The 27,859-nt window shown below is 40.1% G+C and overlaps 4 protein-coding genes across 5 annotated transcripts; 1 reads left to right on the top strand and 3 right to left on the bottom strand.

The window, feature by feature from the left end:
- Positions 1-419: 419 nt before the first annotated feature.
- si:ch211-153b23.3 (uncharacterized) lies at positions 420-5,283 on the bottom strand. Its single transcript, XM_003445948.4, has 11 exons — positions 5,198-5,283; positions 4,322-4,496; positions 2,734-4,230; positions 2,560-2,652; positions 2,361-2,465; positions 2,130-2,239; positions 1,856-2,047; positions 1,607-1,769; positions 1,354-1,519; positions 1,083-1,177; positions 420-994 (listed from the first exon to the last, which is right to left on the bottom strand). The coding sequence occupies exons 2-11, from the start codon at positions 4,476-4,478 to the stop codon at positions 909-911; spliced, it is 2,664 nt and encodes an 887-aa protein (XP_003445996.1). The 5' UTR covers positions 4,479-4,496; positions 5,198-5,283; the 3' UTR covers positions 420-908.
- A 232-nt stretch (positions 5,284-5,515) lies between these two features.
- irg1l (immunoresponsive gene 1, like) lies at positions 5,516-9,549 on the top strand. The gene is made up of 6 exons (XM_025897211.1): positions 5,516-5,653; positions 6,124-6,178; positions 6,324-6,511; positions 6,815-6,907; positions 7,457-7,662; positions 8,183-9,549. The coding sequence occupies exons 1-6, from the start codon at positions 5,636-5,638 to the stop codon at positions 9,108-9,110; spliced, it is 1,488 nt and encodes a 495-aa protein (XP_025752996.1). The 5' UTR covers positions 5,516-5,635; the 3' UTR covers positions 9,111-9,549.
- A 6,591-nt stretch (positions 9,550-16,140) lies between these two features.
- On the bottom strand, positions 16,141-17,389 carry glod5 (glyoxalase domain containing 5). The gene is made up of 4 exons (XM_003445897.4): positions 17,333-17,389; positions 16,780-16,935; positions 16,405-16,560; positions 16,141-16,284 (listed from the first exon to the last, which is right to left on the bottom strand). Exons 1-4 carry the CDS (start codon positions 17,387-17,389, stop codon positions 16,141-16,143), a joined length of 513 nt encoding a protein of 170 aa, XP_003445945.1.
- Positions 16,800-25,879, bottom strand: rlim (ring finger protein, LIM domain interacting). Of its 2 annotated transcripts, none has more exons than XM_005467867.4 (5): positions 25,592-25,879; positions 24,325-24,549; positions 22,771-22,875; positions 17,333-22,656; positions 16,800-16,935 (listed from the first exon to the last, which is right to left on the bottom strand). In XM_005467867.4, the coding sequence occupies exons 2-4, from the start codon at positions 24,491-24,493 to the stop codon at positions 20,876-20,878; spliced, it is 2,055 nt and encodes a 684-aa protein (XP_005467924.1). In that variant the 5' UTR covers positions 24,494-24,549; positions 25,592-25,879; the 3' UTR covers positions 16,800-16,935; positions 17,333-20,875. The 2 variants fall into 2 exon arrangements, with proteins under 2 accessions (XP_005467924.1, XP_025752991.1); XM_025897206.1 differs by lacking the exon at positions 25,592-25,879 and adding an exon at positions 25,271-25,538.
- Positions 25,880-27,859: the final 1,980 nt, after the last annotated feature.

The raw sequence follows: 27,859 nt of genomic DNA, 5'->3' as shown, positions 1-27,859 counted from the left end.
TGCTGGAGTGATTCATTCACAAAAAAAAAGTCATTCCTTTGAACATGGTCAGGTACAAGAGCTGAACTGAAAATTAGTGAAAAGGCAGCTAATGTCCAAAGAAAACCTTTGGAAGACCTTCAGAAAGCCTGGAGAACTAAAACCTGGTCACTTAGGACCGCTTTAAAAAGAGTGGCCGGAAAGCCTTGCTCATTGGAAGCAAAATATATGGAAATGAAGGGTGGCTCAAGCCTTTTGCAAAGTGTTCATTTTTATTCATGACTATTTCTTTATCGAGAAGTAAAACTTGGTGCATATCGGTTCAGTCTCTGCTTCAGTAAAGGATCTTTCTAAAAATCTGTTTGTTTTCTCTTAATGCTGAATAATAAATATGTAATATATGACTATGGAATATTAACAACAGCATGAAGACAACATCAGTTAATGTATTTATTTATTTCAGCATAATTAATCAGTACAATTAAACATAAAGAACTTAAATACATATACATACCCAAGAAAAGAATATAATTTAAATACATATATACAGGTTTAAAAATTATTAGGCAAACAACAACAATTTTACATATATGTGTGTTACTATTACTGTAGTTAGCATAAAAATAATTTTTAGAATGGCACATCCGAGACACGTTATCTTCATGAAGCTGTAGTATCATAGCAGATTCTTCATCCGCATACAATTTAAGATAAAGTTCCTACTACAGCTAACAGATGGCATGGATGGAGTTTTTATTGTAACATATACCCATACATCCACAATTACAACGACATAAAACAGCACGAATAAGAGCATTGAGAGTTCCTGAGAGTATTGAAAAGAAAGAGAAAGAATGACAGATAAAGCTGCTGATCCTGAAGGCAACCATTCAAGCATATGCTCCAATTAAAGAAAAGAATCGTAACAATCACAACATAGTGCTTTTTACTCGCTCAAAGATCTGGTAAACTTTAACTGCAGGGACACAGCCCTCTCTCACAAGGGTGATGGTGCCTGCAGAAAGAGTGAGATAAGCCAGAGTTAGGTGGTGCTTCATAAAACACCCAAAATTTGAATTTTATGCGATTTCTTTTGCGTTCACCTTCATCAATCTTCAAGCAGTTGACCACAGTGGAAGCAACAACTTCATTAGAGTCTCCATCACACAGAACTCCTTGGATCTTGTGTCCGAGTCGACTGTGCCAAAAAAGGGTGGGTAAATGAGCGATTAGCGATCACCTATTAGTAATACTCCACATCGTAAAATAAATTATTTGTCACTCTTCTACAGAAACATTGGCTGTAAAAGGACTACAAATACTGTCACAGGTTAGATCAGTCTATTACTTTGTAAGCTGTTTGCAAGCTCTTACTCAATGACCATGCTGTGGTGGGTGCTGTCTGCCTCTCCACTTGGATTGGCTGAGGTGATAGCAAGTGGTCCAGTAATATTACACAAGTGGCCGGTAACCGTGTGGTCAGGGACACGAATCATGATGCTGTCCCGAGTCCCAACACGGTCATAAGCTGGTCCCACTCCTACACAGACAGATTAAACTGAGGTGAGTGCTGATAAATGACACAAATTCCAGTAACACCATATTTACGCTGCACTACAAAGTTTACCGAGTTGGAACAGCCAGTCTCCTTTCTTGACAATGCAGCTGATGCCTCCAGGATACACATTCCTCATAAACTCCCAGAGCAGAGGACTGAAAGGAGGCTTGGCTGCCACCAGCTGTTCCACACTAGAAATGCAAATACATATGGGCTTCTCGGCTGGTCTGTCCTGGAACAGGTTATAGATTAATAAGCTTTATACATTACACACACGTGAATATTGAATTAATTTGCCAATCTTTTAATGACTCTTACTTTAATGTTGTATATTTTTTCAATGGCCTGAGGATTTTTGCAGGATGCAGCTAGGGCGTACACAGTGTCTGTCGGAATGCCGCATACTCCTCCTTGCTCCAGAATTCCAGCGATCTTCAAGAGACCGCTGGTAAGTCGTGAGCTGGCTATCGGACATGGCAGCTCTGGCGAGGTTTCCTGCTTCTTTACCTCCTAAGACAGGACACAGTGGAGAGGGCATGTTTAAAAAGTTGACTTTGAGAAGGAGCACAAAGTCAGTTTCATCTCTGCTTACCTTTAGTAAGGGAGGACCCATAGGTATGAGTCTCTCTGAGAAGATGCCGCTCACCAGTGTTGCCAGAATGCCATATACACAAATTATTGCCACCAGTGCAAGCATGGCAACTGTAAAAAAAAAAAAAAAAAAGTCATAGTTTTAGAAATAATCAGCTCTATATAACATTTTATATCATTTTTAATCAAAAGTGAATCCTATGTTTAAAAATGAGGCTTTATCTATACTTACTTTCCAGCCTATATGGCAGTCGCTGGAGGGTTGAGAGCAGGAAACAGACGAGAGCAACTTCCATCACAGTCGTCAGAAGCAGCAAAACCAGGTTCTTATAGGCAGCTAACACACACACACACATAAAAAAATCCTTCTTGAAACAAATAATCCAATCAACAAATCTTCTATTGAAACTAACAGTGAATTTTAATCTTACCAATCAACATGAGGAAACCATTAATGACCAGGAGGGCAATGGCTCCTGCTGTGAAAGCGTAAGCTGCCCCTGTGGAGAGCTGAAGCAGGGTACCTAGAAAAAAAATAACTTGGGTTAAGAATATTTTCTAAATCAGAAAGGGAAATGTCCCCACTAATGTTTGTACTGGCATACCTGCAAATCGAAACCAGGTCCATGTCGCCCATACTCCCACATAGATGGATGAGATGACTGACCCAAACCGGCCACCACCTGTGACTTGCAACCTGCTGACATAAGCCTGGATGATCGCTCCAGAGATCAGGACCCAAGGGATGGTCAGATGAAGGAATGTGGGATTCATACTGGACACCTTAGAATGAATAGCTGACAGAGCTGCGACCCCATTTAAAAGGTAAAACAGAACATCGGACGCCTGGTCAGTGTGGGGCACCATCTCACTGCCTACTTGTTGCGACTTCCCCCACTTCAAAGCCTTCTTCATATTTGCAGTGGAGACAGGCTGCTTCCCTACAGGGATTAGTAACTTTTCTGCTATACTGTTGATGAGACGTGCAAAGGTGCCATAGATGGAGACTGCGGTAAACAGAGCGCAAGCTACACCAAAGAAGATGTAGTAACCCTCAAGTGGAATCTGGGGTACTGATGAAACTGTGACTAGGACAAAGAGCATGTTGTGGATCAGTTCTAGGATGTCCATATTCAGACTTCCCACACACAGAATCAAGCCTGCCACCACAAAGAACCAGTTTCCCACCATTGCTTCTCTAGCAGAGCCTACTTCGCTCTTATTTCCGATCAGAGCAGACGCCACAAACTCACCCCAAGCCTTAATCAGCCAATATGTGGCATGAAATCCAAACTTTGTAGTGTGGTAGCAGTCTTGGCGCAGATGGGCATAGTAGCTAGAGAACAATTGGGCGAATGAGATGATTGAGATCCAGGCAGCTCCTAAACCAAATGACTTCATGTACCCGAAGCTGTAGAAAGCAAATATGAAAGGAGCTATAGAGTCACAGAAGAAACCCAACGCCATTGGTTCGGCATATTTGGTGTTTTTCTTCTTCTCTTGGCCAATGCTCTGCGCACTTGCTGAGTTTCCAATTCCTAAGAGAAGAACATTAAAGAGGGGGGTCCCAAAGCCTTTGAGGGCTAGACGTTGGGTCAAACCTTTGAGGAGCAGTACAGCTGAACCGTAGATGGCAAAGATCAAAATGAGCAACTCCAGGACCCCGGATACTACGAGAGCCCAGGAACTTGCTACTATAGCCACTGCTTCAAAGATTAAAGTGGCAGTGATGGCCCCAAAAACAAAAGGCATGATGTAGTTGACTGTGGCAGAGCAAAATGCCAGGAGAAAGGACAGTAAAATGTAGGGGATCAGACCCGCAATGGCTGACTCTTTTATGGACAGGAAGAAATAGCCACCTGGTGTCTCTGCGGAGCCATTCAGAGATATGTTGGTCATGAGGTCAGTGGACAGAGACAAATTGCTTGTCTGATTTGTTGTTTGATTGTCAGAGACACCAAAGTAGATTCGGGTCGCCCCATAACTAGCCCAAAGAGCAGCATAGCCAATAAAGGCAGTGCCACTCAGGTGATCGTATTTTCTAAAGGAAAGTAGCCCGGCAATAAGTTGGCATATACCGCCAATCAGGATGAGATGAACACCTGTTAAATAAAATGAAAATGACTTAGTTAAATCTTCCGTTATTTTTAATTTTTTTTTACATTATTATAGCTGAATGTCAAAAATATGTACCTGCAAGTATGTTCTCCACCCCATATGCTTCTTTGCCAGTGTGGGCTGCATTGAAATTCTGCAGAAGTACGAGGAATGCACTGATCCCATTGGCTAGCATGCCCAGTACTCCTGGTTCCCCATAGAAACTGGCAGGAAACCCTTCTGGTGTTGCCATGATAGTTTTGCTGTCAATCTACAGATGTGTAACGAAGCAAATGAGGCAAACAATGCAAATCATTCAAAATAAATTTCAGATTCTGACTTAATCTTCTATTCATCTGGCTAATGTAATGTAGTGTTAAAACAACTTAAACATTGTGGGAAAATACATTAAAAAAATGAATAAATAATTCTAAATAATTATTTATAGATTCATGAGTCATTTTCACATAAAAATAGCAAAAAAAATTAAATTAAAATTCTTCGAAATATTCCAAAAATACACTATACAGCATACTGAATCACACAGCTTCACTTACATCTTGTTAATTAACTATAGTTAGGCTAAAACAATATGTATCTCACTAAACATTTAAGGCTGAGGGGCTGTCATTACAGGCTCTCCTAAAGGCAGCAGAGACACACACAGAACTCGTATTCAACTTTCCTGCTCCAGTAACTGAAAATTGTCACTGAGCACTAACAGGGAATTTTATTCATATCTAATGAAAAACATTTACTGAATATTTAACAGAAAACAGGCTCTGTTAGATCAATTATATAGTGTCATTTAGCTTGTATTTAACTTTAAATGGTTACATATTTTTTAACCAAGTAAAGCTATTTAGCTCACGTAAAAACATCATCTTAATCAGTACAGCTTTTTAAGTTGTAGTTGGGTTACATGTTCCTCTAAAAAGTAAAGTAATAAAGAAAGTGAAAATAAAGTCATACCTGGCAGAGAATCTTAGAAAGATGAACGGGCAAAGTGCTCTGAAGCTGGAATGACAGTTTGCCATAAATAAGGCTTCATGTAGGAGGAGTTGCTGTAATTTCCCCTGTCCCAAAGCCCTTAGATGTGACATCATCTTTGCACTTTGGACAGTAAATCTCAATCTTTCCTCCTCCTCCTGCTGTGGCGATGGTGATGTTGAAGACGTTGCCCACAGTGGAAACTCCTTTTTTTTAAATGATAAGTCTTTGTTATGGATAAGCCTGCCCTTCCCCGTTCCTTTGAGTCAGGTATAAGATGTCATTGTAGTCCTGGACTATATAAGGCAGGTATCGTCTCACACTTAGAAGCATCAGCATCCCTGCTGCTGGTAAAACTGCTGCATTCAGAAGAAAAAGAAAGAAGGACAGTCAACTTGACAGAAACACCAGACTGGAACCATGATTTCAACTGTAAAGGTAAAAGTTATTTTTGTATTACTATTTTTAGTAGAAAACATTCATAAGTCCAATCAACGAAATAAATATGCCTCAATTTAAAACTGGCTGCCGGACTTAATTCAGTCAAGTGAATAAGAAAAACATAAATCCTAATATCATATTTTTGCAGTGTGTAGTTGTTTCTCTGAGTAGACAGCAGAGTGATACTTAAATGAGCTCTTGGTAAATTTTCAGCAGGTTAGTCATGCTGTCTTACACCTGTTACAGCAGCATCGTGTCAGCACAACAGCTCTTTCAAAAAAGTCACACGGCTGAGTTCTACTCATTATAGTGATGCCGATGTTTACTTAGACATTAACAAAGCCAGAGTAGAAAATAACTGTCTCTAGAGTGTGTAATAGATCTGAGATGTTTTAAAAAGAAAGTACAATGTGTGTTAATTTCAGCATGGTTGTTGCTAATAAGATTTTGCGCTCTTTGTCCTGTAGAAAGCCATTAGACCTGTGTGGGCTGCCAGGGCAATCCATAAATCTGCAGTGGAAGGTAAAACCTTTGTTGTGTTTCACTCTGTCAGTTCACCAGGAAACACATTGTGAAACACACGTTTCACATTTTCCTTTTGCTTAGTCCAGACCGTGTTTTTTTTTTTTCCTCATTGCATTCTTCATTCATTCACTCCTCCCTGCAGTCTTGAAGCAGCCAGCGCCCGAGGACACAGTCACAGCCAGCTTTGGGAAGTTTATCGGTGAAATTAAGCCCCAGCACCTATCCCCTGTAGTGCTCCACCGCAGTAAAAGAATGGTGCTGGACAGCATTGGAGTTGGGCTGATCGGAAGCACAACAGATGTGTTTGAACTGGCCCTCCAGCACTGCCAGGTGAGTTGGGGAAAGGGATTAAAAATAAAGGTTTCTTATTAATGTTTCCTCCCATATAAGGCAGTAAGACAGGTGAAAGCAGAAGCCTGACCTTTTATTTTTGTTTTAAATTTCCTTTCTTTCTGATGATTTTTTTAGTTTAGGTGTTTGTCATATAACTTACACAGAAACCTGTTGAGGTCCCATCGTTATTTAAAGCGATGGGACAAACATTTAGTTTGTGTGTGTGAATGTGTGTGACTGTGTACACTGAGAGTGTCAAATGTTGCATTGTGCTTACCTGTCTCCGTCGCTTCCCCTCAGAACATGTACGCTCCTGGTGACACCAGCTCTGTGTACGGACGCAAGGGCATCAGACTCTCCCCAATACTGGCAGCTTTTGTCAATGGAGTGGCGGTGAGTATGAATAAGTGGAACAGATGTGTCAGCATGCCCCAGACAATTTCACGTGCACAGAAACCCATACCACTCCTAAAAAGTTGCATGTGTGTGTGCTCGGTTTTTGGTCCAATCCTGGGTGGTAAACAAAAGTAGGAGTTGGTGGAAAATCTCAAAAATTTCCATCATTACATCAGGACATCTGCAAACATTGCTTTTTAAAGATGCCATCAGAGTGCCAAGCTCATTTCTATAGCCTGTGTTAGTCTCAGACAGTAAAAGATTGTAAAGTGAGAGGATTTTCTAATGAAAAGCCGCCTGTGACCAAGTTTAGCCAGGAAGAGTGTGCGCACTAAAAATAATAATGTGAGTGTAGAGAGCTAAATTACATCATTTAAACACAAACACGATGCTTGGTACTGGGTTATTTCAGAAACAGGAAGCACCTGTTTTTGCCCTAAGCTCAGGAAATGTATCAGTAGCCATCTAATTCATTTTAACATTAAACTAATGCTGTGCAGGGCTGTGATGTCCAATCATTTGATCATTAAAATCTTTTTGGTTCAGACTCACTCCATGGACTTTGATGATACGTGGCACCCTGCCACTCATCCCTCCGGAGCTGTCCTTCCTGCTGTGTTAGCTCTCAGTGACATGATGCCAGCTAACAATAAGCCCAGTGGCCTGGACTTCTTACTGGCTTTCAATGTTGGCATTGAGATTCAAGGCCGACTACTGAGGTTCTCTAATGAGGCCCACAATATCCCCAAGAGGTGAGTGCTTTAGAGCTCTATAGCTACATTACAGTATGCTATGCTTAACTGATTGTATCATTGATATTAGGTTAGTTTCTCATTGACAATTCTGCATAGATGACTCTGGCTCTGCTGATCTCTACCCTGCAGTTTCCAAGCAGGCTGCAGAGGTGTAATGCACCGTCTATGAATTGTGTCAACAAGCTCTAAAAGGCGTGTTTTTGTGCTCATGCGGGAACAGCTGAGACTCTGTGGGTAGTTTTAGCACTGCTTAGCCATGTGGAGCAGAAAATGACAGAGGACTCTTTTTGCCATGTGCTTACACCCTCAAATGTGTCACCACATTATGTGCTTGTTGATTACTAAAATGACCAAAAAACTCTTACCACTCATGAAATGAGCTCACTTACACAAGTGAGAGGCTGTTTGAAAAAACAAATTTTCAGACAGGAGCTCTATTATGACCATTACGATATGTAGCACCCATTTAAGACAACTAATCAAAGTTTCTGTTTCTTTCTGATGAATTTTCCAACAGGTTCCACCCTCCTAGTGTCGTAGGCACTATGGGAAGTGCTGCTGCGTGTGCACGCCTCTTATCTCTGGACCCCACCCAGAGCAGTCATGCATTGGCTATAGCTGCTTCTCTAGCAGGAGCCCCAATGGCTAATGCTGCCACTCAGTCCAAACCCCTCCACATTGGCAATGCCTCCCGTTTGGGGCTAGAAGCAGCTCTCCTGGCCTCCAGAGGCTTAGAGGCAAGTCCTTTGGTCCTAGATGCGGTTGCAGGGGTAGCCGGCTTCAGTGCTTTTTATGAAGATTATGTGCCACAGCCTTTACAATCACCCAGTAATGACAGCCATATGTTCCTGCTGGAGGAACAGGACATTGGCTTCAAACGCTTCCCTGCTCATCTGGGGATGCACTGGGTGGCAGACGCTGCAGCCTCAGTCCATAAGGTTCTCGTTGGAGTTGGCCCTGGCACCATCTCCCCAGCTCAGGTGGAGGACATCCTGCTCAGAGTCCCCAAATCGAAGTACATAAACAGGCCTTTCCCAGAGTCTGAGCACGAGGCACGTCACTCCTTCCAGTTCAATGCTTGCACTGCTCTCCTGGATGGAGAAGTGACAGTGCAGTCCTTCACCCCCGCTGCCATGGGCCGCCCTGACCTGCACGCTCTGCTGAGCCGTGTTCGCCTGGAGCATCCCAATGACAACCCCGCTAATTTCAACCGCATGTACGGTGAAGTCCAGCTAACCTTGGTTGGGGGCGACATTGTGAAAGGACGCTGCGACACCTTCTACGGTCACTGGCGCAATCCACTGTCCAAAGACAGCCTGAGAAAGAAGTTCAGGAGCAACGCAGAGGTGGTGCTTCCCTCAGAGAAGGTCGAGCGGCTGATTGAAGTGGTGGAGGACCTGGACCAGCTCAGGGACTGCAGGAACCTTCTCTCACAACTGCAATAGACTTTGGTTTTGTTGGAGTTACACAGTAGCCTAACAGCAACACAAATATTCTTGCACATAAAAATATTCAAATCAAAATATGAAAAAATCTACATTTTGAGCCATCTGACAATTTTAATATTGTAATATAGACATATATTGTTATTATCTCGGTTCATGGAAAAATCAATATTTTGAGATAATAAGTTACATTACAAAGGGAACATAGGTGGGTTCTATCTACTGAATGCTCTCCAGTATTGCTGCTGTATATACAATGTATTAAGAGTGCTTTTCCAAGCAATGGATTCCTAAGCGGGGTAAAAGGTTGCTGCTTTTAATCTATATATCTGTTTCTATTGTCCTTCAAAGAAGATAAATTCAGTATTTCTGTTTGTGTGTTTTCATCTAAATAAAATTACAAAAAACACAAAAAGCATTGTCTGACATGTTCTGTGTTACATATCCCAAAGGTGCTTATAGAGTCAGCTAGCTAATGATGCAATAAAGTAGAGCCCCAATGGTTTGTCAATAAATGAATCACACCCATTAGATAATTTAAAACTCAAATACATGGCGTGGTATCTGATTTGATTATAAGAAGAAATATGCTCGTGTACTTCAACTGACACCATCAGAACATCTACAAAGCAAAAGAAAAAGTTGATAGCTGGTTTTATGTTTCAAGTGTGTTTATTTGGAGTGCAAACAAAAAGATGCGATAAAATGCAAACTAGTGCTGGGGAATGTAGGCTGGTTTCCTCATTCCTGCTCCTTGAGCATATGTGTGTTTAATGATGTGTCCACTTCAGTCTCACACAGTGAACTGGAATAAACTTGAGTTTGGATCGTAAATGAATAATTTCACAAATTAAAACAAATCAAACTGAGATTAATGAAGCAGAAAAGAAAAGTCACTTTTAAGTTAATCTTTAAACTAAGCAACAGTATCATTACCTTTGGTGCCATTTCAGTGGTTTCCCCTATTTCATAAACCTTTGTCTGGTATTCATCCTCTTATGCATTCATATTCATATTCATCCATTTTCTTTCACTTATTCAGTTTAGGGTTGCAGGGTTGCCGGGGGGAGGGGGGAGGGGAAAGAAGAGTATTTTGCTTTCAGTTATAATAATAACAATTAAACACGATATCTGTTCTGTTTTTCAATGCTGATAAACAGCTTCATAAGAGACAACTGTGTGTTTTACTTATTTATATTTTTCTTTAACTGTGGGCCAGCAACTGAATTTTTAGCATTTTTCCGTTATAAGACGAAGGCTGGATAATGCTCTTCTATTTTTTCCTTTGGTAGCTATTTTTTCCTTTAGTAACTATTTTTTCCTTTTGTAGCTATTAATGTGAGGTCTAAACATGTGTCCAAAAATGTGCTGAAGCAAGCAACATAAAGCCAACAAAAAGAACTATTAGTGAGGTGGGAAAGACTTTGGGAGTGGCAGATAAAGGCTTCCTAACTGCATTCGTAACTGCTATGTTGGCCTTTCACAAATGAAAAACAAAGAAAAAGTACGAGTTTGCTAACACTTGTTGGGGACGACATTGTGAAGGGATGTTGCTACACCTTCTACACTCTCTGGTCCAATCCACTGTCCAATGACAGCCTGAGAAAGAAGTTCAGGAGCAATATTTGTATCCATCCATCCATCCATTCACTGCCGCTTATCCTTTTCAGGGTCGCGGGGGGCGCTGGAGCCTATCCCAGCTGTCATAGGGCGAGAGATTTTAATTTAAATCTTTAAATCTGTTTCTATTGTCCTTCAAATTCAGTATTTCTGTTTGTGTGTTTTCATCTAAATAAAATTACAAAAAAAACGCCTAGAAAGCATTGTCTGACATGTTCTGTGTTACATATCCCAGAGGTGCTTAAAGAGTCAGCTAGCTAATGATGTAATAAAGTAGAGCCTCACTGGTTTGTCAATAAATGAATCACACCCATCAGATAATTTAAAACTCAAATACATGTTGTAGTATCTGATTTGATTATAAGAACAAATATGTACATATACTTCAACTGACACCATCAGAACTTCTACAGAGCGAAAGAAAAAGTTGATAGCTGGTTTTATGGTTCAAGTGTTTTTATTTGGAGTGCAAACAAAAACATGTGACAAAATGCAAACTAGTGCTGGGGAACGTAGGCTGGTTTCCTCATTCCTGCTCCTTGAGCGTATGTGTGTTTAATGATGTGTCCACTTCAGTCTCACACAGTGAACTGGAATAGATGAAGGTGTCTGTCTTTGGATCGTTAATGAATTACATTTGGTGCAATTTCAGTGGTTTCGTTTATCTCATAAACCTTTGTCTCTTATTCAACCTCTTATTCATTTATTCATCCATTCTCTTTCACTTATCCAGTTCAGGGTTGTGTTGGGGGGTTTCCATCCTGTCCCACCTCTATCATGGGCAACCTGAATAGGTTGTCAGTTCATTAAGTGTCTTATATCACATGGAAACATTTAACCATATAACTGTGTAAAACTGAAAAACTATGGTGTATTATCTGATCATCAAAGGTGTGTCTTTAATAAACATTTGATAAGGACACAGTTTCTGTAATTTTCCCTCTGTACCCCAGTGCAATGGATTTAAAAGGAACCAAGCCAGGTATGACATAAGTGTGACCTTTCAACTTTAATACACAATAAGAAACATGTTTGATGAACCATTTAAAAATTACAATAATCCACCCCCCACCCCCGAAAACTGTCCCTCTATTACCAAGGGGTCAAAAGTAATTATTTAAGTAACTGAAGTACTAAATGGTGTTATGGGCAGATGTGGTTCACTGTATAGCAGAAAGAAGAGTATTTTGCTTTCAGTTATAATAATAACAATTAAACATGATATCTGTTCTGTTTTTCAATGCTGATAAACAGTTTCATAAGAGACAACTGTGTGTTTTATTTATTTATATGTTTCTTTAACTTTGGGCATGCAACAGAATTTTTAACATTTTCCATTATAAGACGAAAGCTGGATAATGCTCTTCTATTTTTTTCCTTTGGTAGCTATTTTTTCCCTTTAGTAGCTATTAATGTGAGGTCTAAACATGTGTCCAAAAATGTGCTGATGCAAGCAAATAATTGCCAACAAAAAGAACCATTAGTGAGGTGGGAAAGACTTTGAGATTTGCAGATAAAGACTAACATTCCTAACTGCTGTGTTGGCCTTTCACAACTGAAAAAAAAAAGTTGAGAGTTTGCTAACACTCGTTGGGGGATACATTGGTTTTATAGTTACACAGAAGCATAACAGCAACACAAATATTCTTGCAAATAAATATATTCAAATCAAAATATGAAAAAAATATACATTTTGCATATTGCAGAGCTGAAAAATACATTTTGAGCCATGTCACTATTTTTAATATTTGTAATATAGATTTATGTTATTATTATCTTGATTCGTGAAGAAATCAATATTTTGAGATAGTAAGTTTCATTACAAAGGGAACATAAGTGGGTTCTATCTACTGAATGCTGTCCTGCATTGCTGCTATATATACAGCATATTAAGAGTTAACAACGCTTTGTGCTTTTCCAAGCAATGGATTGGTAAATGGGATAAAAGGTTGTTGGTTTTAATCTCTATATCTGCTTCTATTGTCCTTCAAAGAAGATAAATTCAGTATTTCTGTTTGTGTGTTTTCATCTAAATAAAAATTTTTTAAAAAACACCTAAAAAACATTGTCTGACATGTTCTGTGTTACATATCACAGAGGTGCTTAAAGAGTCAGCTAGCTAATGATGCAATAAACTAAAGCCAGACTGGTTTGTCAATAAATGAATCGCACCCATCAGATACTTTAAAACCAAATGCATGTTTTAGTATCTGATTTGATTAAAAAAACAAATATGCTTGTGTACTTTAACTAACACTATCAGTTGAAGTACAGGTCAAAAAATGTGCTGATGCAAGCAAATAATTGCCAACAAAAAGAGCTATTAGTGGGGAGAGAAAGACTTTGAGATTGGCAGATAAAGACTTTGGTACATTCTTAACTGCTGTGCTGGCCTTTCACAACTGAAAAAGAAAGTTTGTCGATGCATCATTCTTACATAACTACAATCCAATCTAGCTGTTAAAGTGGATAAATGCCAGACAAAGTTGGAGAACTACACGCATATGTATTTACACAGGGAGGTTATCACTGAATATTGCTTAATTAGAAAATATAATAGTAGATGATTAACAGAGAGTTTGTGTGTTTAGGTTTTTTTTTATATGGAATAAAGATCATAAAAAGATGTTATAAAATGCAAAATAGTGCTGGGAAATATTATTGTTTTCCTCATTCCTGTGTCTTGTGCTTATAAAGACAATATTACTGATATAAGGAATAACAATAATAAGGAAACGATAGAAGGAAGGATATAAACTATTTTTACCTTACGGGATAACTGTGACGCTTGTATCACACATCATTCATTATAATTCCATAGTGTCCATATATGGACACTACACTGTTTCATCGTGAAAAGGATTACAGCTAAAAATACCCTCCTCTGTGTTAAAGCCCATCTACGATGAGGAAAACTCTTAATATGATGCAACATGAATCCTTTTGTATTGGGACACACTGATCAACAAGTCAGAGAACTCAAACACAATAGGCACGAATACCACAGGTTCAGCTATTATACTTTTTACACCCACATCAAAACAGACAATATAACGGTGGTGCAACACCAACCCTCCCAACGCTCATCGATACTGCTTCTGTTGTCAGGTAGCATAGGGGGTGTTTACAAGTGGGTTATCTGTGTCATCAGTGGGCCTTTTCCTTGACAACAAAACAAAAACTAGAACAATGAGCATTCATGCTAAAGGGTTAAAAATCAGTGGAAGACAATAAAAGGTATGTTTGTTATGCAAACGTCACTTTAACATTAAGGGAAAGTCCTGAATGGGAGAACTGTAAACTGACTGAGAGCTCTGGAGAAAGAAAACAGGTTATATAAGACTTCTGGTTTCAGTTTTTCATGAGTAAAAACTCGAGTCAAATAGCCCGTAGCTTAAAGACTATGTGAAATTCAAAGATCTAAACAACTCTGCAAGGAAGCAGCTTTAGTGTATTCCCTGGAAAAATTAATTCAGGGCTTCCTTCTGGAAAGAGACTTGACCATTGATTATTTTGGTGACCAAACCTTGACACACAAGATGATGACTCGGGAAGTGAATGAGTGCCTTCATGCTCAGGAATAAAGAGAAACCGCCAACCTGAGCTGGGGGATATTGTTAGGCATCTGAAGACTCAATCATCCTTCACTAATATGGAAGATTTTCAGGAACAAGGTGAATTACTATAACTAAAGGCAAACTTCCCTGTAAAACTGAAATGTAACATAGCCCTTGTATATTTACTACTCCATGAACTCTAAGCGGGAATTACTGGTGTGCAATTTTGGGTTGCAGCAAACATTATATTAGTAGTTGGTTCCTGCTGTGATAGTGATGAAGTTTCCATATAACAATAGCTGGTCAGGTTACTTGTGACTGACAATGATAAACAGTATTATGTTTTCTGTCCAGTGATAAATGGGAAATCGGCTTTCCGTCCTGTGACGGGGTGGATATAGTCAATAACTGGGTCATCTGTAGTGTCTTGTTACGGACATGAAAAGAAATCACTCACGTTTGAATACTTTGAATGGGGAAAAAAATTAGAATATAAAGACGACAATAGCAGTGGCACCACTACCAGAACTAAATTTGTATTTATTTGTTAATAGGTTTTTTTTAACTTATAACATCCATGTGATTGTTCTTCACTAAATCATAGAAACGTGTAAAAAAATTTATAATCATCTAAACAAAAGCTGAAGAGGCAAAGTGCATGAAAAATGTACTTTGTGCCACTGCCAAAACTCTGGGCCATAACTGTAGCTCATATCCCATGTTTAAATGGGACATTGTGTATGTCTGAAGCAGCAATAAAGAAATAATATAACATGGGTGAGCCAAAAGAATTGTCTCACTGTGGGGTTGAGAAGCTAGAGAAAGGGCTTACCTGTTCATGAAAGCGCTTCAATATTATGTTATATACAGTTCAGTATACAGCAGTAATTTTAGCCATTCAATATAAGCTGCCAGAAGAGCTCCAAACCTCTCAATGCATCAACATCAGTACATCAGCACTCCGGGAGCTTCATGGGATGGATTTCCATAGCAAAGCAGCTACTGCAGATGCAACGTGAAGGTGGCACAGTACTTTAGTTCATACAGTGCTTTTTCAGGTAGCGTTTTTCAAATGTTTAGGCCATCTCAGTGTTTTGGCTCTTCGATAAATCCACACTGATTACATAATGTTGACATCAGACCTCTTTGTTATTCTTCTCCAACAAATTTATCTGATTAGATGCCTTATGTTAGTGTGCCGTAACTATCGATTTACTGCGATCTCACAGCCTCTACCACAGCACACTTATAAAATAGTTTTAGTACTACTCTTGCATTTAAATAACTTAAATGCCAGGATTTTATTTTTCACTCTTAATCTAATGTGCAGGTAAACGTTATAATGCTGAGTAATGCAACTGTAGTGCTGCATTAATAAATGGCTTAAGAACCCAAAGTGACAAAAACAACACAAGAAATGGTAACAGAAGGAGCAGATTTTTATCTTGTTTCCAAAACAGTTATTTAAAAAAAGCAGAAATCCAACAGAGCCTTTGGTGCACATTATAACCTTTTATTTTCCTCTGCAAAGCAATGTCACAGACAGAGTTATATAAAAAACTTCATAAGTGCCCATTTAAACTTGTGGATAAACATCCTCTGGTAGTATTCTTCACTTTTTCTACTAAACTGTGCCTGCACTGCCTTGTCCAAACACAACTAAAACAGAAACTTGAGCAGAGCTGAACATCCACACCCTGTCCTAATGACTCATAACATTAGTCATTAAAATAACAGTTTAAACTAAATACAATTATAGTAAACGCAATAATTTTGCGTTGTATACCAGACTAGAATGAGTTTGGTGGGCTGGTGAGTTGTTTGACATGTCAGTAACCAAGGCCAAAGAAGTATCAAGAAGAGTCCTTTGCTGTTGACTGGTTATAGTTTGACACTTCAATGAGATTTTGGTCAGGATCTCTAAAGTACAGTGAGGTGATGGTCCCCACAGCCCCCGTCCTCTCCACGGGACCCTCTTCAATCTTGACTCCACAAGCCTGCAAGAGGAGAAAAGACCATTTTAACAAGCACTGATTTTTTTCCAACTTCCTTTCCTCAAAATGGTTACATAATATGACCTGTAAAATCAAAACCACTTAAGGAATTGTGTGAACTACCTTAAGATGAGCAGCTACTTCAGCTAGAGGGGTTTTGGTTATGAGGCACAAGTCTGCAGAGCCAGAGGTTGGATGCTTAGCTTTTGGTTCAAACTCCTGCCCCCGCTGGTGAAGGTTAAACTTCTGCTGCCCAAAGCTCAGAGCCTTGCGGTTTCCCTTGAAAATGCAGATAAGATGTGAGTGGGTGTACAGAAGACTCCAGGCTCAAGACTCATAATCAAAGCATGCCACCTAGTGGACATTTGTTTTAAAACCATGGCAGTTCACTTTTTCTACTGCAATACAATGATTTGTCATTATAATAAACAAGCGTATTTAATAGAAACATGTCCAACAGCAATAATAATAATAGCAATGGGGTTTTACTGTGCATACCTTAAAAGTGACCACCTCCATGCCAAGAACTGAGCTGTAAAAACTGATGGTATCTGGCACACTTTTCACTGTTAGCACCAAATGATCCAGATGGCTCACTTCAACGGGACAGGTTCTTTTGTATTTGACAGTTCCCAGTGTTTGAAAGCTGGTAACCTACGAGAGAAAAGAGAATAAACTTTAATTAAGAGTTGACTTTGTCGTCAGGAATAGAAAACGCTGTAGTTGAGCTGAGTGCCAACAGCGACGCTCCGTGGTGAGTGTGTGCTTCAGCCCGTAGACGTGTGAGAGGTGAAAGGAAGTCGTATACACCGGTTAAAAACAAATCGACTTAGCTTTTGTAACTTGTTAGCCCATATCCTTAGCTCGTCAATATAAACTCGAGCCACTTACACCATTAACCAACTTCACAACTCGGTTCCGTCGCTTCCCTAAAAACGGTTGTCTAAACTGTTTTTGCGTCTAAACATCTGCAGCCTGTCAAAGTTTACGGGGAAAGAGTGGTGATAGGTGTGCACTGTTAGCCACATTTCCAGATAATAACGCATTTTACCTTCAGACAGCTCCTCTGAAACTGCCATAAACGACCTCCAGCTGCCCGGAGCGCCATCCTGCCGTGATCTGACAGCGGTAGGCTACTTCCTCGTTTTTTCCACTCGTGTCCTGTGAAACATTTACCACAGCACAATGGCCGTACGTTTATATGCTTGTCGAAACATGCAGTTTATGCAGAGTGCATGGGCATAAATAAGGACCATTGTTTTTTGTCTGTCGGCTGGGATTCTGAGGGGTAATAACAACACTAATCGTTGTACACTATAACGCTTTAACAGATACACCTGTGCAGGTACGGCTGCCCTGCCGTAAAGTGTAATCATGCCTTTAATGTAAATAATAGTCTGAGTTTTGTTATTGTTAATGAGGTCATATTGATGTACTGCATTCCTCTATTTAAATAAGGACAGTGCTCAGGGTAAACCACTAAGTACACTAAGCCCATCATTTAATGCACACTTTACAATGCTCACACTATTCCACCTTTATAAAATTTGCAGTATTGAATTTCAAACAAAGGGGTCACAGATTTTTTGGTTTGTGATATAGAGCCTGCTGACAGGCAGGCTCATGATCCATCTACTTGTTCTGATCACAGGGTGCTTTTAAGGATCTGCTCAAAGGCCCGTTAATAAATACCTGGCAAAGTACAAATAATGTGCACTTACTGGCCATTTCATTATGTACACCTATTTAAGTGCTTGTTAATGCAAATATCTAATCAGGCAATCACATGGCAGCTTTGCAGTGCAGTTAGGCGTGTGGATATCATCAAGATCACATGCTGAAGTTCAAGCCAAGCATCATAATCGGGAAGAAAGGTGTATAAGTGACTTGGAAAGTTGCATTGCTCTTTGTACCAGATGGGCTGATCTGAGTGTTTCTGATAATGGTCTGAAAAAGAGAAAATGTCCAGTGAGCCAGTTTTCTGGGTGAAAAATACATAGCTAATGTCAGAGGTCAGAGGAGAATGGCTAGGCTGCTTCAGACTGATAAAGCCAATAGGAAGAGGATGAGGAAACTGAGGCTATAAGTCACACAACCTCACCAAAAAAGGACAATAGAAGATTTCAAAAAAGGTTGCCTGGTCTGATAAGTCTTGATTTCTCCTACGACAGTCAAATAGTAGGATGAGAATAAGGCATAAATGCCATCAAAACATGTATCAACAGTTCAGGCTGCTGCTGGTGGTGTAATGGCGTGGGAAATATTTTCTTAACACACTTAGAACCCCTCACTGCCAACTGAACGTCGTTTCACTTGACCGTGTCCGTCCCTTTAAGACCACGATGTGCCAATCTTCAGAGGACTGCTTCTAGCAGGGTAAGTACCGTGTCACCAAGCTCAGATCATCTTAAACTGTTCGCTTTACTCAGATGGCATCCGCAGTCAATAGATCATAATCCAACAGAGCATTGTTTTGGATGTGGTGGAATGGGAGATTTGCATCATGGATGTGGAGCAGCTGAGTCTCGCTGTCATGTCAATGATGATGCCAAAATCTCTTGAGGGATGTTTCTAGCACCTTTGTTGAATCTGTGCCATGAAGATGTAAGGCAGTTCTGGAGTCAAAGTGGGGTGGGGGTCCATCTTGATCAATCAAGATGTAATTAGTGAAGTAGCCAGTGACTACAGCTGTGGACAGGTGTTCATTTGATCAGACAGCCCAGTAAGTGTAGAGAATGCATACTGGCAAAGCATTTCATAGCATAACAACTTGTTTAATTCAGCGGTTAGTTTTCATTTAACACCCAGTTAACATACTGCACTGGGTGGATCACAGAACAAGGCCAAAACTAAAGCATGGCCTATGAGGGAACATACATTTTGTTTACATGTTAATGGTATCCAACATCACCTTGCATTCAAACCTTTATGCTCCACAAAGGGAAGTAATAGTTGTGGCTAAGACATCAAACAATAAAATAAGAAATGTGACAGGATGGCTTTAAGAGTGTTGCTTTTTTTCTTTTTTTCTTCCTTTAGCCAGTGTCCCTGTTCATCAACAGTGCTATTAAAACCTACAGAACTTCTAAATAAAATAAATTCAACACATAATGGGTAATAAGTCTTCATTTCCCTACTTTTACATTTGCATGTATTGCACACAGATATGGAGCATTTGCTCTTGAGGCAGGAGGAGGGCACAGTGGTCAAGAATCTTGACTTTCTTATGACGCAAAGCCCAATGAACAATAATGGAAACTTTCCCACCCCAGACTTGGTATATATCAAACCTTTGGGGCAATAACTTAAGCTGCAACTTAAACATGAAGGTGGACTGACAGGTAAAGAGATCTGTTGTGGCTTAAGCTGAGGAGGCAAGTCTGCATTGCCATTTTATTCAATCTGTGATTATTTCACTCTGCCAAGACCACAACTTATTTCGTATTTAATTAATCCAATTGTTAGTAGAAAAAAAGAATCGAGAAGAACAACAACACACAAAAGGATCACAACTGTGACATCATTTAGTATTAAAAGTAAATCTCCTTTTGCATCTGTGTCATGCCTGCTAATATTTTAGAGGTGGGGAACACACAACTTGATACTGACAAAGCCTCCATTACCCATATTGAAAAAGCTTTCATTTTCTCATACGATTACGTCTGGCATTACAATAATTAAGAAAGTAAGAATACAATATTAATCCAAAACAGACTTTAACTTTGAAAAAAAAAAAAAAATCAAACCTAAAAAGTTCAACATTCTGGGGGGTTTTTTCTCTGCGAGTTTATGGTATATCCCGCTCAAAAACAAACAAACAAACAAAAAAAAAAAGAACAAAAAAAAAAAAAAAAGGAGTTTGTTTCTTTAGGGTGAACAAGAATGGAGAGCACAAGTCACACTGTAAATTGCAAAACACTTTGTCCTCCATCCTTTGGACATCACAATCTGTAAATAATTCTGCTGTATACATTGTTAGCACCTAAACATTTAAAATCAAATTCAGAGAGTAATTGCAGACCATCATGACCCAGATCTTCAAATGAGTTCATTTACAATCCGAAACCAATTCAGTGATACAATGTATGATTCAAAATTATTTTACAAGCTTATTTACAGCTAATACTTTGAACTGGTGTAACTAGCAACTGTACCTACACCCAGCTAATGTTGTACAAGGGGCCATTCGGGAGTTGAGAGAACAGAACAGATTTGAAGTGCCTGAACTACCTGCAAGTGTGCAGCATTTATAATCAGAGGATTTATTTTTATGAGATATCAGTCTACTTGTGCGCATGGCTTGATGCAACGCAACACTGCACAGCCACTACCGGTTGATAGACAGCATGCATCGCTTGTGCCCCACTTTGGACTGCAATAATAATAAATGTCTAACTAAAAACTAAATATTCTCCATCGTCACTGTAAGGAGCACCCCAAATAAAACCTGTTGTCTGCGATACGATCAAACTCACAAATAGTATGAAGGAAATACATTTCAACAGCGGAAACACGTTTTCTCACAGCCTCTTACAGACTTGGGAGATATTGGATTACTTCGGCTTAGACAAAAGGCCTTCAGTCTGTCAAAGAGTTACACCACACTCTCTCTGTTGGCTGACACTAGGACAGCCCTGCGGCAAATGGGGCACGTGGAGTTTTCCGAGAGCCAGCGGTCTATGCAGTGCACATGGTACTCGTGAGAGCAGGGAAGCTTACGTAGCTTGTTCCCTTCTGCATACTCTGTTATGCACACACTGCAAGTCTTCAAGGCATCACTCTCTCCAAAGTTGCGCATGGAGAGGTTGTCAATCTGTTCTTTGGTCAGCCCCTGGGGCTGGTCTTCATCATCATCATTTAGTAGGAAGAAGTGAGCAAGTCGCAGGAAGGGCAGGGAGCTGGGCTCCTCCAGGCCGATAGGTGGTCTTGGTCGAGCCCTGCCACCAGTGGGAGGCGGACCAGTGGCAAGGCCTTCATCCATATCAGTCTCAACCGTCCTTCCTCTGCCTCCAGCAGCAACCGGTTGCTCGTCAACATCAGCAGCAGGAGCATCGGCAGGTGTAGCATCTGGATTATGGAGGGGTTCTATTTCTGCAGGAGCATTGGCTCCACGGTTTGAATCTGAAGAGTCGGAGTCCGAGTCCATGAGGTAGCCGAGCTCACCAAACCCAGTCATGATCTGCCGTATCATAGACTGGAGAGCCAATGAAGTTGCCTCTCCCAAACCTGCATCGGAGATTCTTCGGATGGGGATGCGAATAGTGCTGACGTAGGTCCTCACACCAGCACGCTCAGAGCGCGAGAAAGTCCTACGAAATCCACCACGTTCACTCTCATACATAAATGTGTTGTTTGAGTTCTGGGAGCGCGAGCGAGTACGGCTGGCAATGCTGTCTCTTTGCCGATATTCACCTGGACGCACACGGCGCACCTGAAGATCAAGCATAATAGTAGGGGGACGGCGCCCTGCTGCGCCCCCTTCGCCCCCAGAGGCTTCTCCCTCCTGAGAGGCAACATTGTGGGCCTCTGGAATGAATTCTGCAACTGCCCTAGACTGCTGAGCATCTCCCTCAGTGTTGCTTGGTCTTGAAAGAACATGCTGTCGAGTCCGTGAGCTACCCTCCATTTGAGGTACAGGGGGAGCACTGCTGGAAGAACTGGCACTTTGAGAGATGTAAGAATGCCGTGGATTAGGGAGTCCATCAAGTTGATCCAAGTTGAGAGGGGAGCGGCTCCTGGCTAAACGGGCCCGAGTCCTGCGTGGTTCTGGACTACGGCTGCGGGGTCTCCTTTGCCCTCTGCGTGGAGAAGGACAGAGTGGTGGCTGCACTGGCAGGGGACAAGGTGAGGTGGGAGATTCACTTACAAGCTCTTGTGAAACAACCTCTTCTAGTTCAGGCTCTGGTTCCACTATGACCGCCAACTCATCTACAACTGGTTCTTCTACCACTTCTGTCTCCATGGGAACTGGTGGTTCAGCATTTGCCACTATTTCTTGACCTTCTGGAGCTTGTTCTGGAGACTGTTCTGGCAAGTCTTCTGGAGGTTGCTCCGACCTCTCTTCTGGCGATTGCTCTGACGATTCTTCTGGCGATTGCGATTCTTCTGGAGATTGCTCTGATGATTCTTCTGGAGGTTGCTCTATAGATAACTGCTCTCCCTCGACAGCTGCCTGTTGCTCAGCCAGACTGCGGTTCACGCTGATTTCTAGACTGAAGCGAAAATCGCCACTGTTCGGGTTGGTCTGACTCACAGCCCGCCATGACTGATTCCCACGATGACCGGTTCTAGTTGTGTTGCCTGTGCGCCTCACAGTGTTCAGCCAGTCAAGCAGACTATCGCCACTGGCAGGATCCTCTGAGCTTTCCGGTTGTTCTGAAAATGAGCAGAATTAGCAAGTGAGAAATCATATTTTGACATAAAAGCACAGTCAAAGAATGAGAAAAAGAAAAAGAAAAAAAACAATATATAGAGAAATATCAAACGTACCAACTGGATCTTCTACACTTTCAGTACCAGCGGTGTTATTCTGTTGCTCAGGACCATCTTTGATTTGCTGAAGTCTATTGAATAACTCATCTTGTGTTACCTCGCCTGAAAGAAACATCACAAAATAACATTATGTTATTAACAAAGAAAAAATAAATAAATAAATCATCAGCAGTCCATCTGCTCCTTAAGGGTTAAGTTCGCTTCCTCTTCTCAAGCAGCTGGTAGAAAGTGCCAATTTAACTCCCTACAATAAAAACAAATATTGGATTTAATGCAAGGAAGGAGGGGAAGCTGACAGAAGAACAAGCTACATAGAACTACATATCTTTCAGCTAATACATTAAAAATATATTATTAATAATAATCATTACATATATTTTGATTGACCACTTTTCTTTGATCACAGCAACAGGACAATACTTAAAACCTCTAGACTTACCAGGGCACGACACTCTCCAGTCATAGCCCTCTCCTTGTAGGGTGCTCCACTACATGCTCCAAACTTACTTTCCCACTCCCACTCTCCTGGGACAGAAATGGATTGGACGTCTTCAATAGTCCATAAGAGTTGAAATTTCAAGGATAGCGGCGAATCCAAAACTAGCCGTAGGTACCTAAGCTTAACATTTACTTTAACTTCTACTGACAAGCAGGAGCTATGTAAAGATGGGAGGACAGAGATTAGACCAACAGGTCATAAATTTTTATATCAATAAAACTGGCAGAAGACAGCTAAAATAAGATGAACCAAAAGAGGGGCTTTCAAGAAGGACCATCTTTTTCTCTCATGGCAAAGTAGGAGAAAATTACTCAGTGACAGGACAACTGAAAATAGAAACTACACATGATATGTATGATGCGGAAAACCATATCGACATCAGCATATTAAACTATATGCTGATGTCGATATGGTTTTCCGCATCATACATATCGTGCAGGAAATTCCATTACATCAGATTTTATTTTCAAAACATAATTTGGGGCATCAGACTATTTCACATAGTTTGGTAAAGGCAATAAAATATAGAAAGTTATAGAAAGTTGTACACTTTAAACTGTGGTTGATGAATAGCGTTTTATAAGAAATGCCTGTTGACAGTTCGTGTTTTAGTTAACTTAGAGGTAAAGCTACTGTTAAAAAAAAAACAACAAAAAAGACACATTCCAACTACAATTACTACAAAAGATTGTTCAAAGATAAACTGTAACTCTACTTTCCACAAACAGCCAAGAGATTTATCCACCAAGAAATCTGGGTTTGAAAACAAAAAACAAAAAGAAAGCCAGTATGTGAAAAATACTGCACTGTCAGTGTGATTTTTAATGCTTACTGCTCAATCAAGGTGCCTTGCGTGTGAAATTATTTAACTTTCTTCATATCAATAGCATAGCATATTCCTGCCTTCATCCCAGTTAAACAGCTCAAAACTTTTAAAGAGAGGTGCGAGTTCAGCACAGAACATCGAAAGGGAGTGCAGAAAAGAAAATGATTTACACAGGTAAAGATTACTTTAACAAGACTAAAGAATAGACAGGTTAAAAATTTACTACCTGGAGTGCCCAAAAGGTTGTTGTCTCTCATGAGACGGTAGTCCTCATCACTGAGATTGTTGACAAACTGGTAAAAGGCCTCCTCCCTGTCCAGGCGGTCCAGCTGCCTCCTGCGCTGTGACTCTGGCAGGTCACTGCCATTCTGCTCCACGCTGTCAGACCCCTCCATTGGTTCAGAAGGGAGGGCGGACTAGAGACGATCCAATATTCAGCAAGATCCAGTTGCTTCAGAAAAAAGTAAACAAAGGATTAGGTGTTGATCTAAAAGACATGAGCATGCTCTCCTGCAACTGGGATTCATCACCAACCACTCATGAAATGTATTATTTGATACATCAAGTATTTGCACAAAGTATCACAGTTATTGTAGTGATGACAGTTAAGAAGAGAGGCAACTGGGCATCAAAATTAGACATAAACAGGCACCACGCAGCATCAAATAAGAATAACGACACATTAGCAAATGTTAGCACCGGTAATGTCTTCAAAGCGTAACATGGAGCCACACTTGTAAGATGAGCCCATATCGAAACGCAGAATACGATTTCCTCAAAAATGTCACATGTATTTTAAAGTCGTATAAATAACTCAAATAATATAATGATCTATGTGATTGTAAGTCGTACGATGAAGCCGTATGTTGCTCAAAGTCAAAGTCGAGATAAAAACAAAATGGCATCATCTAGCTTAGCTTATGCTGGCTAGCGACCAATTAGCATGCTACATAGGTGCTAACGCCGGCTACTTCCATCATTTTCAACCATAAAAGAGGACCCAACGTGTGTCTAATGACCTGTAAATCAAACAACAAGCAACTCGCTGTGTAGTGACTGCGACATCATCCAAACAAGATTATTCAATGACAAAGCAATCCGGGTTGTGCTGCGCTAACACTAGTTAGCTTCCACGTCAACTAGCCGAGTTAGAAGCGTTACAAACGTCTTACCCAACATTAGCTTTTAACTTTGTGCTAGTGCTCGCTTTTACATCAGCCCCATGTGAATATATGAGGCAAAACAAAGCTGAGGCTGGAATTTTGAACTTGATATTATTCTTGTTTACCGTTACTGGACATTGACTATAAACATCACGGTTTCATTAAAAATACATTGAGCTACCATTAGCATCACCGCAAGCTAACGACGTCAACCAGTGACGTTAATAGCCATAACCTAACCAAAGCGATCCAGCTAAAATTAGCTAGCTAAAGAGAGTAAAGTTAATTAGAACGGATACACCATCTGTCACCAAACCACTAATACATTACCTGCTTGGCGATGTTAACGACAGCGTTATCGTACAACCCAGCTGCCCTTTTAATATTCTCTCAGAAACGATAGACTGTTTAGCTAAGTGCGACTGCCAGATTCCATTTTCTTTCTTGTAGGAAGCCTAAAATGATTTTCCGGAAGCGGACGAAACATTTGGGTTTTACCCCGAGTGATTCCTTGCAGGCACTGCCAAATATCTCGCGTTTAGGCGTAGCGATGGAGACCGGGTGACAGAGGCGCAGCATTCCTGAGAGACTGAAATCAGGGCGATAAATTTTTTTGGATTAAAAAAAAAGACGAACAAGGATGTTTGTTGACGAGGGAGCTCCGCTGGTGAGTTGTAGCGTCGCTGTGCGGTCACTAATGCAAAATACTAGGTAGAGTTTTGAATTTTTAAGTGTCCAGCATAATACAGCTGTGTGTTTTTTTTTAAGGAAAGTTAGAAATAAATAAATTAAAACAATGAAAAAAAAACCTCTATGTTTTTGCATAAATTCTCAAATGAGATTTAGCTCTTTGGCGGAGAAAAGAAAAATCTTATTTGAGAATTTATGAAACATTAGTTTAATACAGTATAGTTCGTGTTGTTTACATCTTTTACAATTATACGCCGTGTGAATGTTGTACATAAAAACAAGATAGAATGCATTTAATGTAATAATAATGTGGGGACTGAATGATGCAAGTTTATAGTTCAAAATTTCAACTGCTGTAACCAAAGACATGAATGCATAAAGTCTTTTGGGATAAAGTATTTTTCATCTTATTATCTTGTAGGGTGACTTCATTATGCCATTACGTTGATGTGGCCTACCAGTTAAGACACCACAAAACTACAGTGTCTATAGTTTGATTCTTTGCTATAACCATGTCTTCATTTGTTGTGTCTTTGAAGATGTGTTTTGTAATAAACGAAATAAAGCTTTTGTAGTACCACTTCAAATGGTTTCCAACTACAAACAAAAAAATGGGTCTAAAAGACAGTCAAAGCATTTAAAGTCCTGAAACAACCCAAGTGTAAGGTTTGAGGAAGAAACACCAGAGACTTATATCAGTCCCTGTATATATTTTTAAGGCCAGGAGGGAGCATTATTGCTACAGCATACCAGAAGAAACCCAGTGATGATTGTTTGGTAGTAGTGCTTACAGGTAATTTGTAAACCAGCGTGGGGAAAAATTGCTCACAAACTAACAAGACACGAATTTGTGAAAATTACCTGGAAATACCATCAAGAAAACCCACTGGGCAGCTATTGAAAGCCTCTGAAATGGCTTCAGCTTCATTGTTCTAACACAGAGAATGGATTACCCAGCAGAAGTACTGTGTCATTTTTAATGAACTCCGCACATCAGATTAGCCCGTAAAGCTTTCTACTGAAAGAACTCCCTTTGTTTTACAGCAAATCTGCCAAAATGTATAACAATGTGTTGCGTAATTATTTTGTTTTTTTGGTCCCCATGATTGCACTCAATGAACCTGAGCTATGAAAACATGCCAATCCCTTTAAAATGTTGCTTTATAGCTCTATAATTTATTTATTTATTTATTTTTAAGATAAAAACAGTTCTCCTAATGACAAAGCTGGCTTATGGCTGTCTATACAGCATAAGCACATACTGACAAAACAACTAGCATCTCATTTAATAACCACAGGTGTACCTGATCCATTGCATTAGACATTCCATCTTATAATTTGCTCGCTCCCTTATCTGCTACGGGTGACTAAAGAACAAAAACAATGCTAATACCAGCTGACAATTTTGGAGGCATACATCACAGGATCTGTTTATGGTCTCAGACTGCATCTCCAGCTCCAATTAAGCATGCCAGAATGAGTTGCAGTGTGGACCACAGCAGCCCAGCTCAGAGTTATGGATGAGCAGTCACTCTAGCAATGCCTGACCCTGAGTGCTAATTAGATATGACATTAAAATAACATGAGCCAAAGCCAGACTTGTGCAGAAATTAAAACGACTTTCGTCTAAGAATCCTCCAATATAACAACCAGGGAAAGACTAATTGGAATTATTAAGGTTGTTTTTACACTTACACGTTTTGTGGCACGAACAAACTGAATGGAATTGATAATATTTATCCACATTACTGTTATTTTAGTAGTATCAGAGAGAAAGGTGGAATATTTACTTAGCAGAGATGCTACGTTGCCTTTACTCTTGACATCTTCATGTAGTGTCTGCAATATTAGTTTTATTTTCCACAATACTCCACATCACAACCTTTACTAATTGTGTTTTGAATGGAG

This window comes from Oreochromis niloticus, linkage group LG2 (assembly GCF_001858045.2).
Source record: "Oreochromis niloticus isolate F11D_XX linkage group LG2, O_niloticus_UMD_NMBU, whole genome shotgun sequence".
Taxonomy (NCBI): domain Eukaryota; kingdom Metazoa; phylum Chordata; class Actinopteri; order Cichliformes; family Cichlidae; genus Oreochromis; species Oreochromis niloticus.
This window is presented reverse-complemented; position numbering and strand designations above follow the sequence as displayed.

What these genes read in the sequence shown, in the direction of transcription:
- si:ch211-153b23.3 (XM_003445948.4), bottom strand. Translation starts at nt 4,478, where the DNA reads ATGGCAACACCAGAAGGGTTTCCTGCCAGTTTCTATGGGGAACCAGGA. An exon ending in GGTGGAGAACATACTTGCAG is followed by an intron (nt 4,231 to 4,321) that starts GTACATATTTTT and finishes TTTATTTAACAG; the next exon opens with GTGTTCATCTCATCCTGATT. An exon ending in CTGCTTGAAGATTGATGAAG is followed by an intron (nt 995 to 1,082) that starts GTGAACGCAAAA and finishes CTCTTTCTGCAG; the next exon opens with GCACCATCACCCTTGTGAGA.
- irg1l (XM_025897211.1), top strand. An exon ending in TGGCCCTCCAGCACTGCCAG is followed by an intron (nt 6,512 to 6,814) that starts GTGAGTTGGGGA and finishes GCTTCCCCTCAG; the next exon opens with AACATGTACGCTCCTGGTGA. An exon ending in GCCCACAATATCCCCAAGAG is followed by an intron (nt 7,663 to 8,182) that starts GTGAGTGCTTTA and finishes ATTTTCCAACAG; the next exon opens with GTTCCACCCTCCTAGTGTCG.
- glod5 (XM_003445897.4), bottom strand. Translation starts at nt 17,389, where the DNA reads ATGGCGCTCCGGGCAGCTGGAGGTCGTTTATGGCAGTTTCAGAGGAGC. An exon ending in TTCAGAGGAGCTGTCTGAAG is followed by an intron (nt 16,936 to 17,332) that starts GTAAAATGCGTT and finishes TTTCTCTCGTAG; the next exon opens with GTTACCAGCTTTCAAACACT. An exon ending in TGGAGGTGGTCACTTTTAAG is followed by an intron (nt 16,561 to 16,779) that starts GTATGCACAGTA and finishes TGCATTTTCAAG; the next exon opens with GGAAACCGCAAGGCTCTGAG.
- rlim (XM_005467867.4), bottom strand. Translation starts at nt 24,493, where the DNA reads ATGGAGGGGTCTGACAGCGTGGAGCAGAATGGCAGTGACCTGCCAGAG. An exon ending in CAACCTTTTGGGCACTCCAG is followed by an intron (nt 22,876 to 24,324) that starts GTAGTAAATTTT and finishes TGTTTCTTTCAG; the next exon opens with GCGAGGTAACACAAGATGAG. An exon ending in AAGTGTAGAAGATCCAGTTG is followed by an intron (nt 22,657 to 22,770) that starts GTACGTTTGATA and finishes GCTCATTTTCAG; the next exon opens with AACAACCGGAAAGCTCAGAG.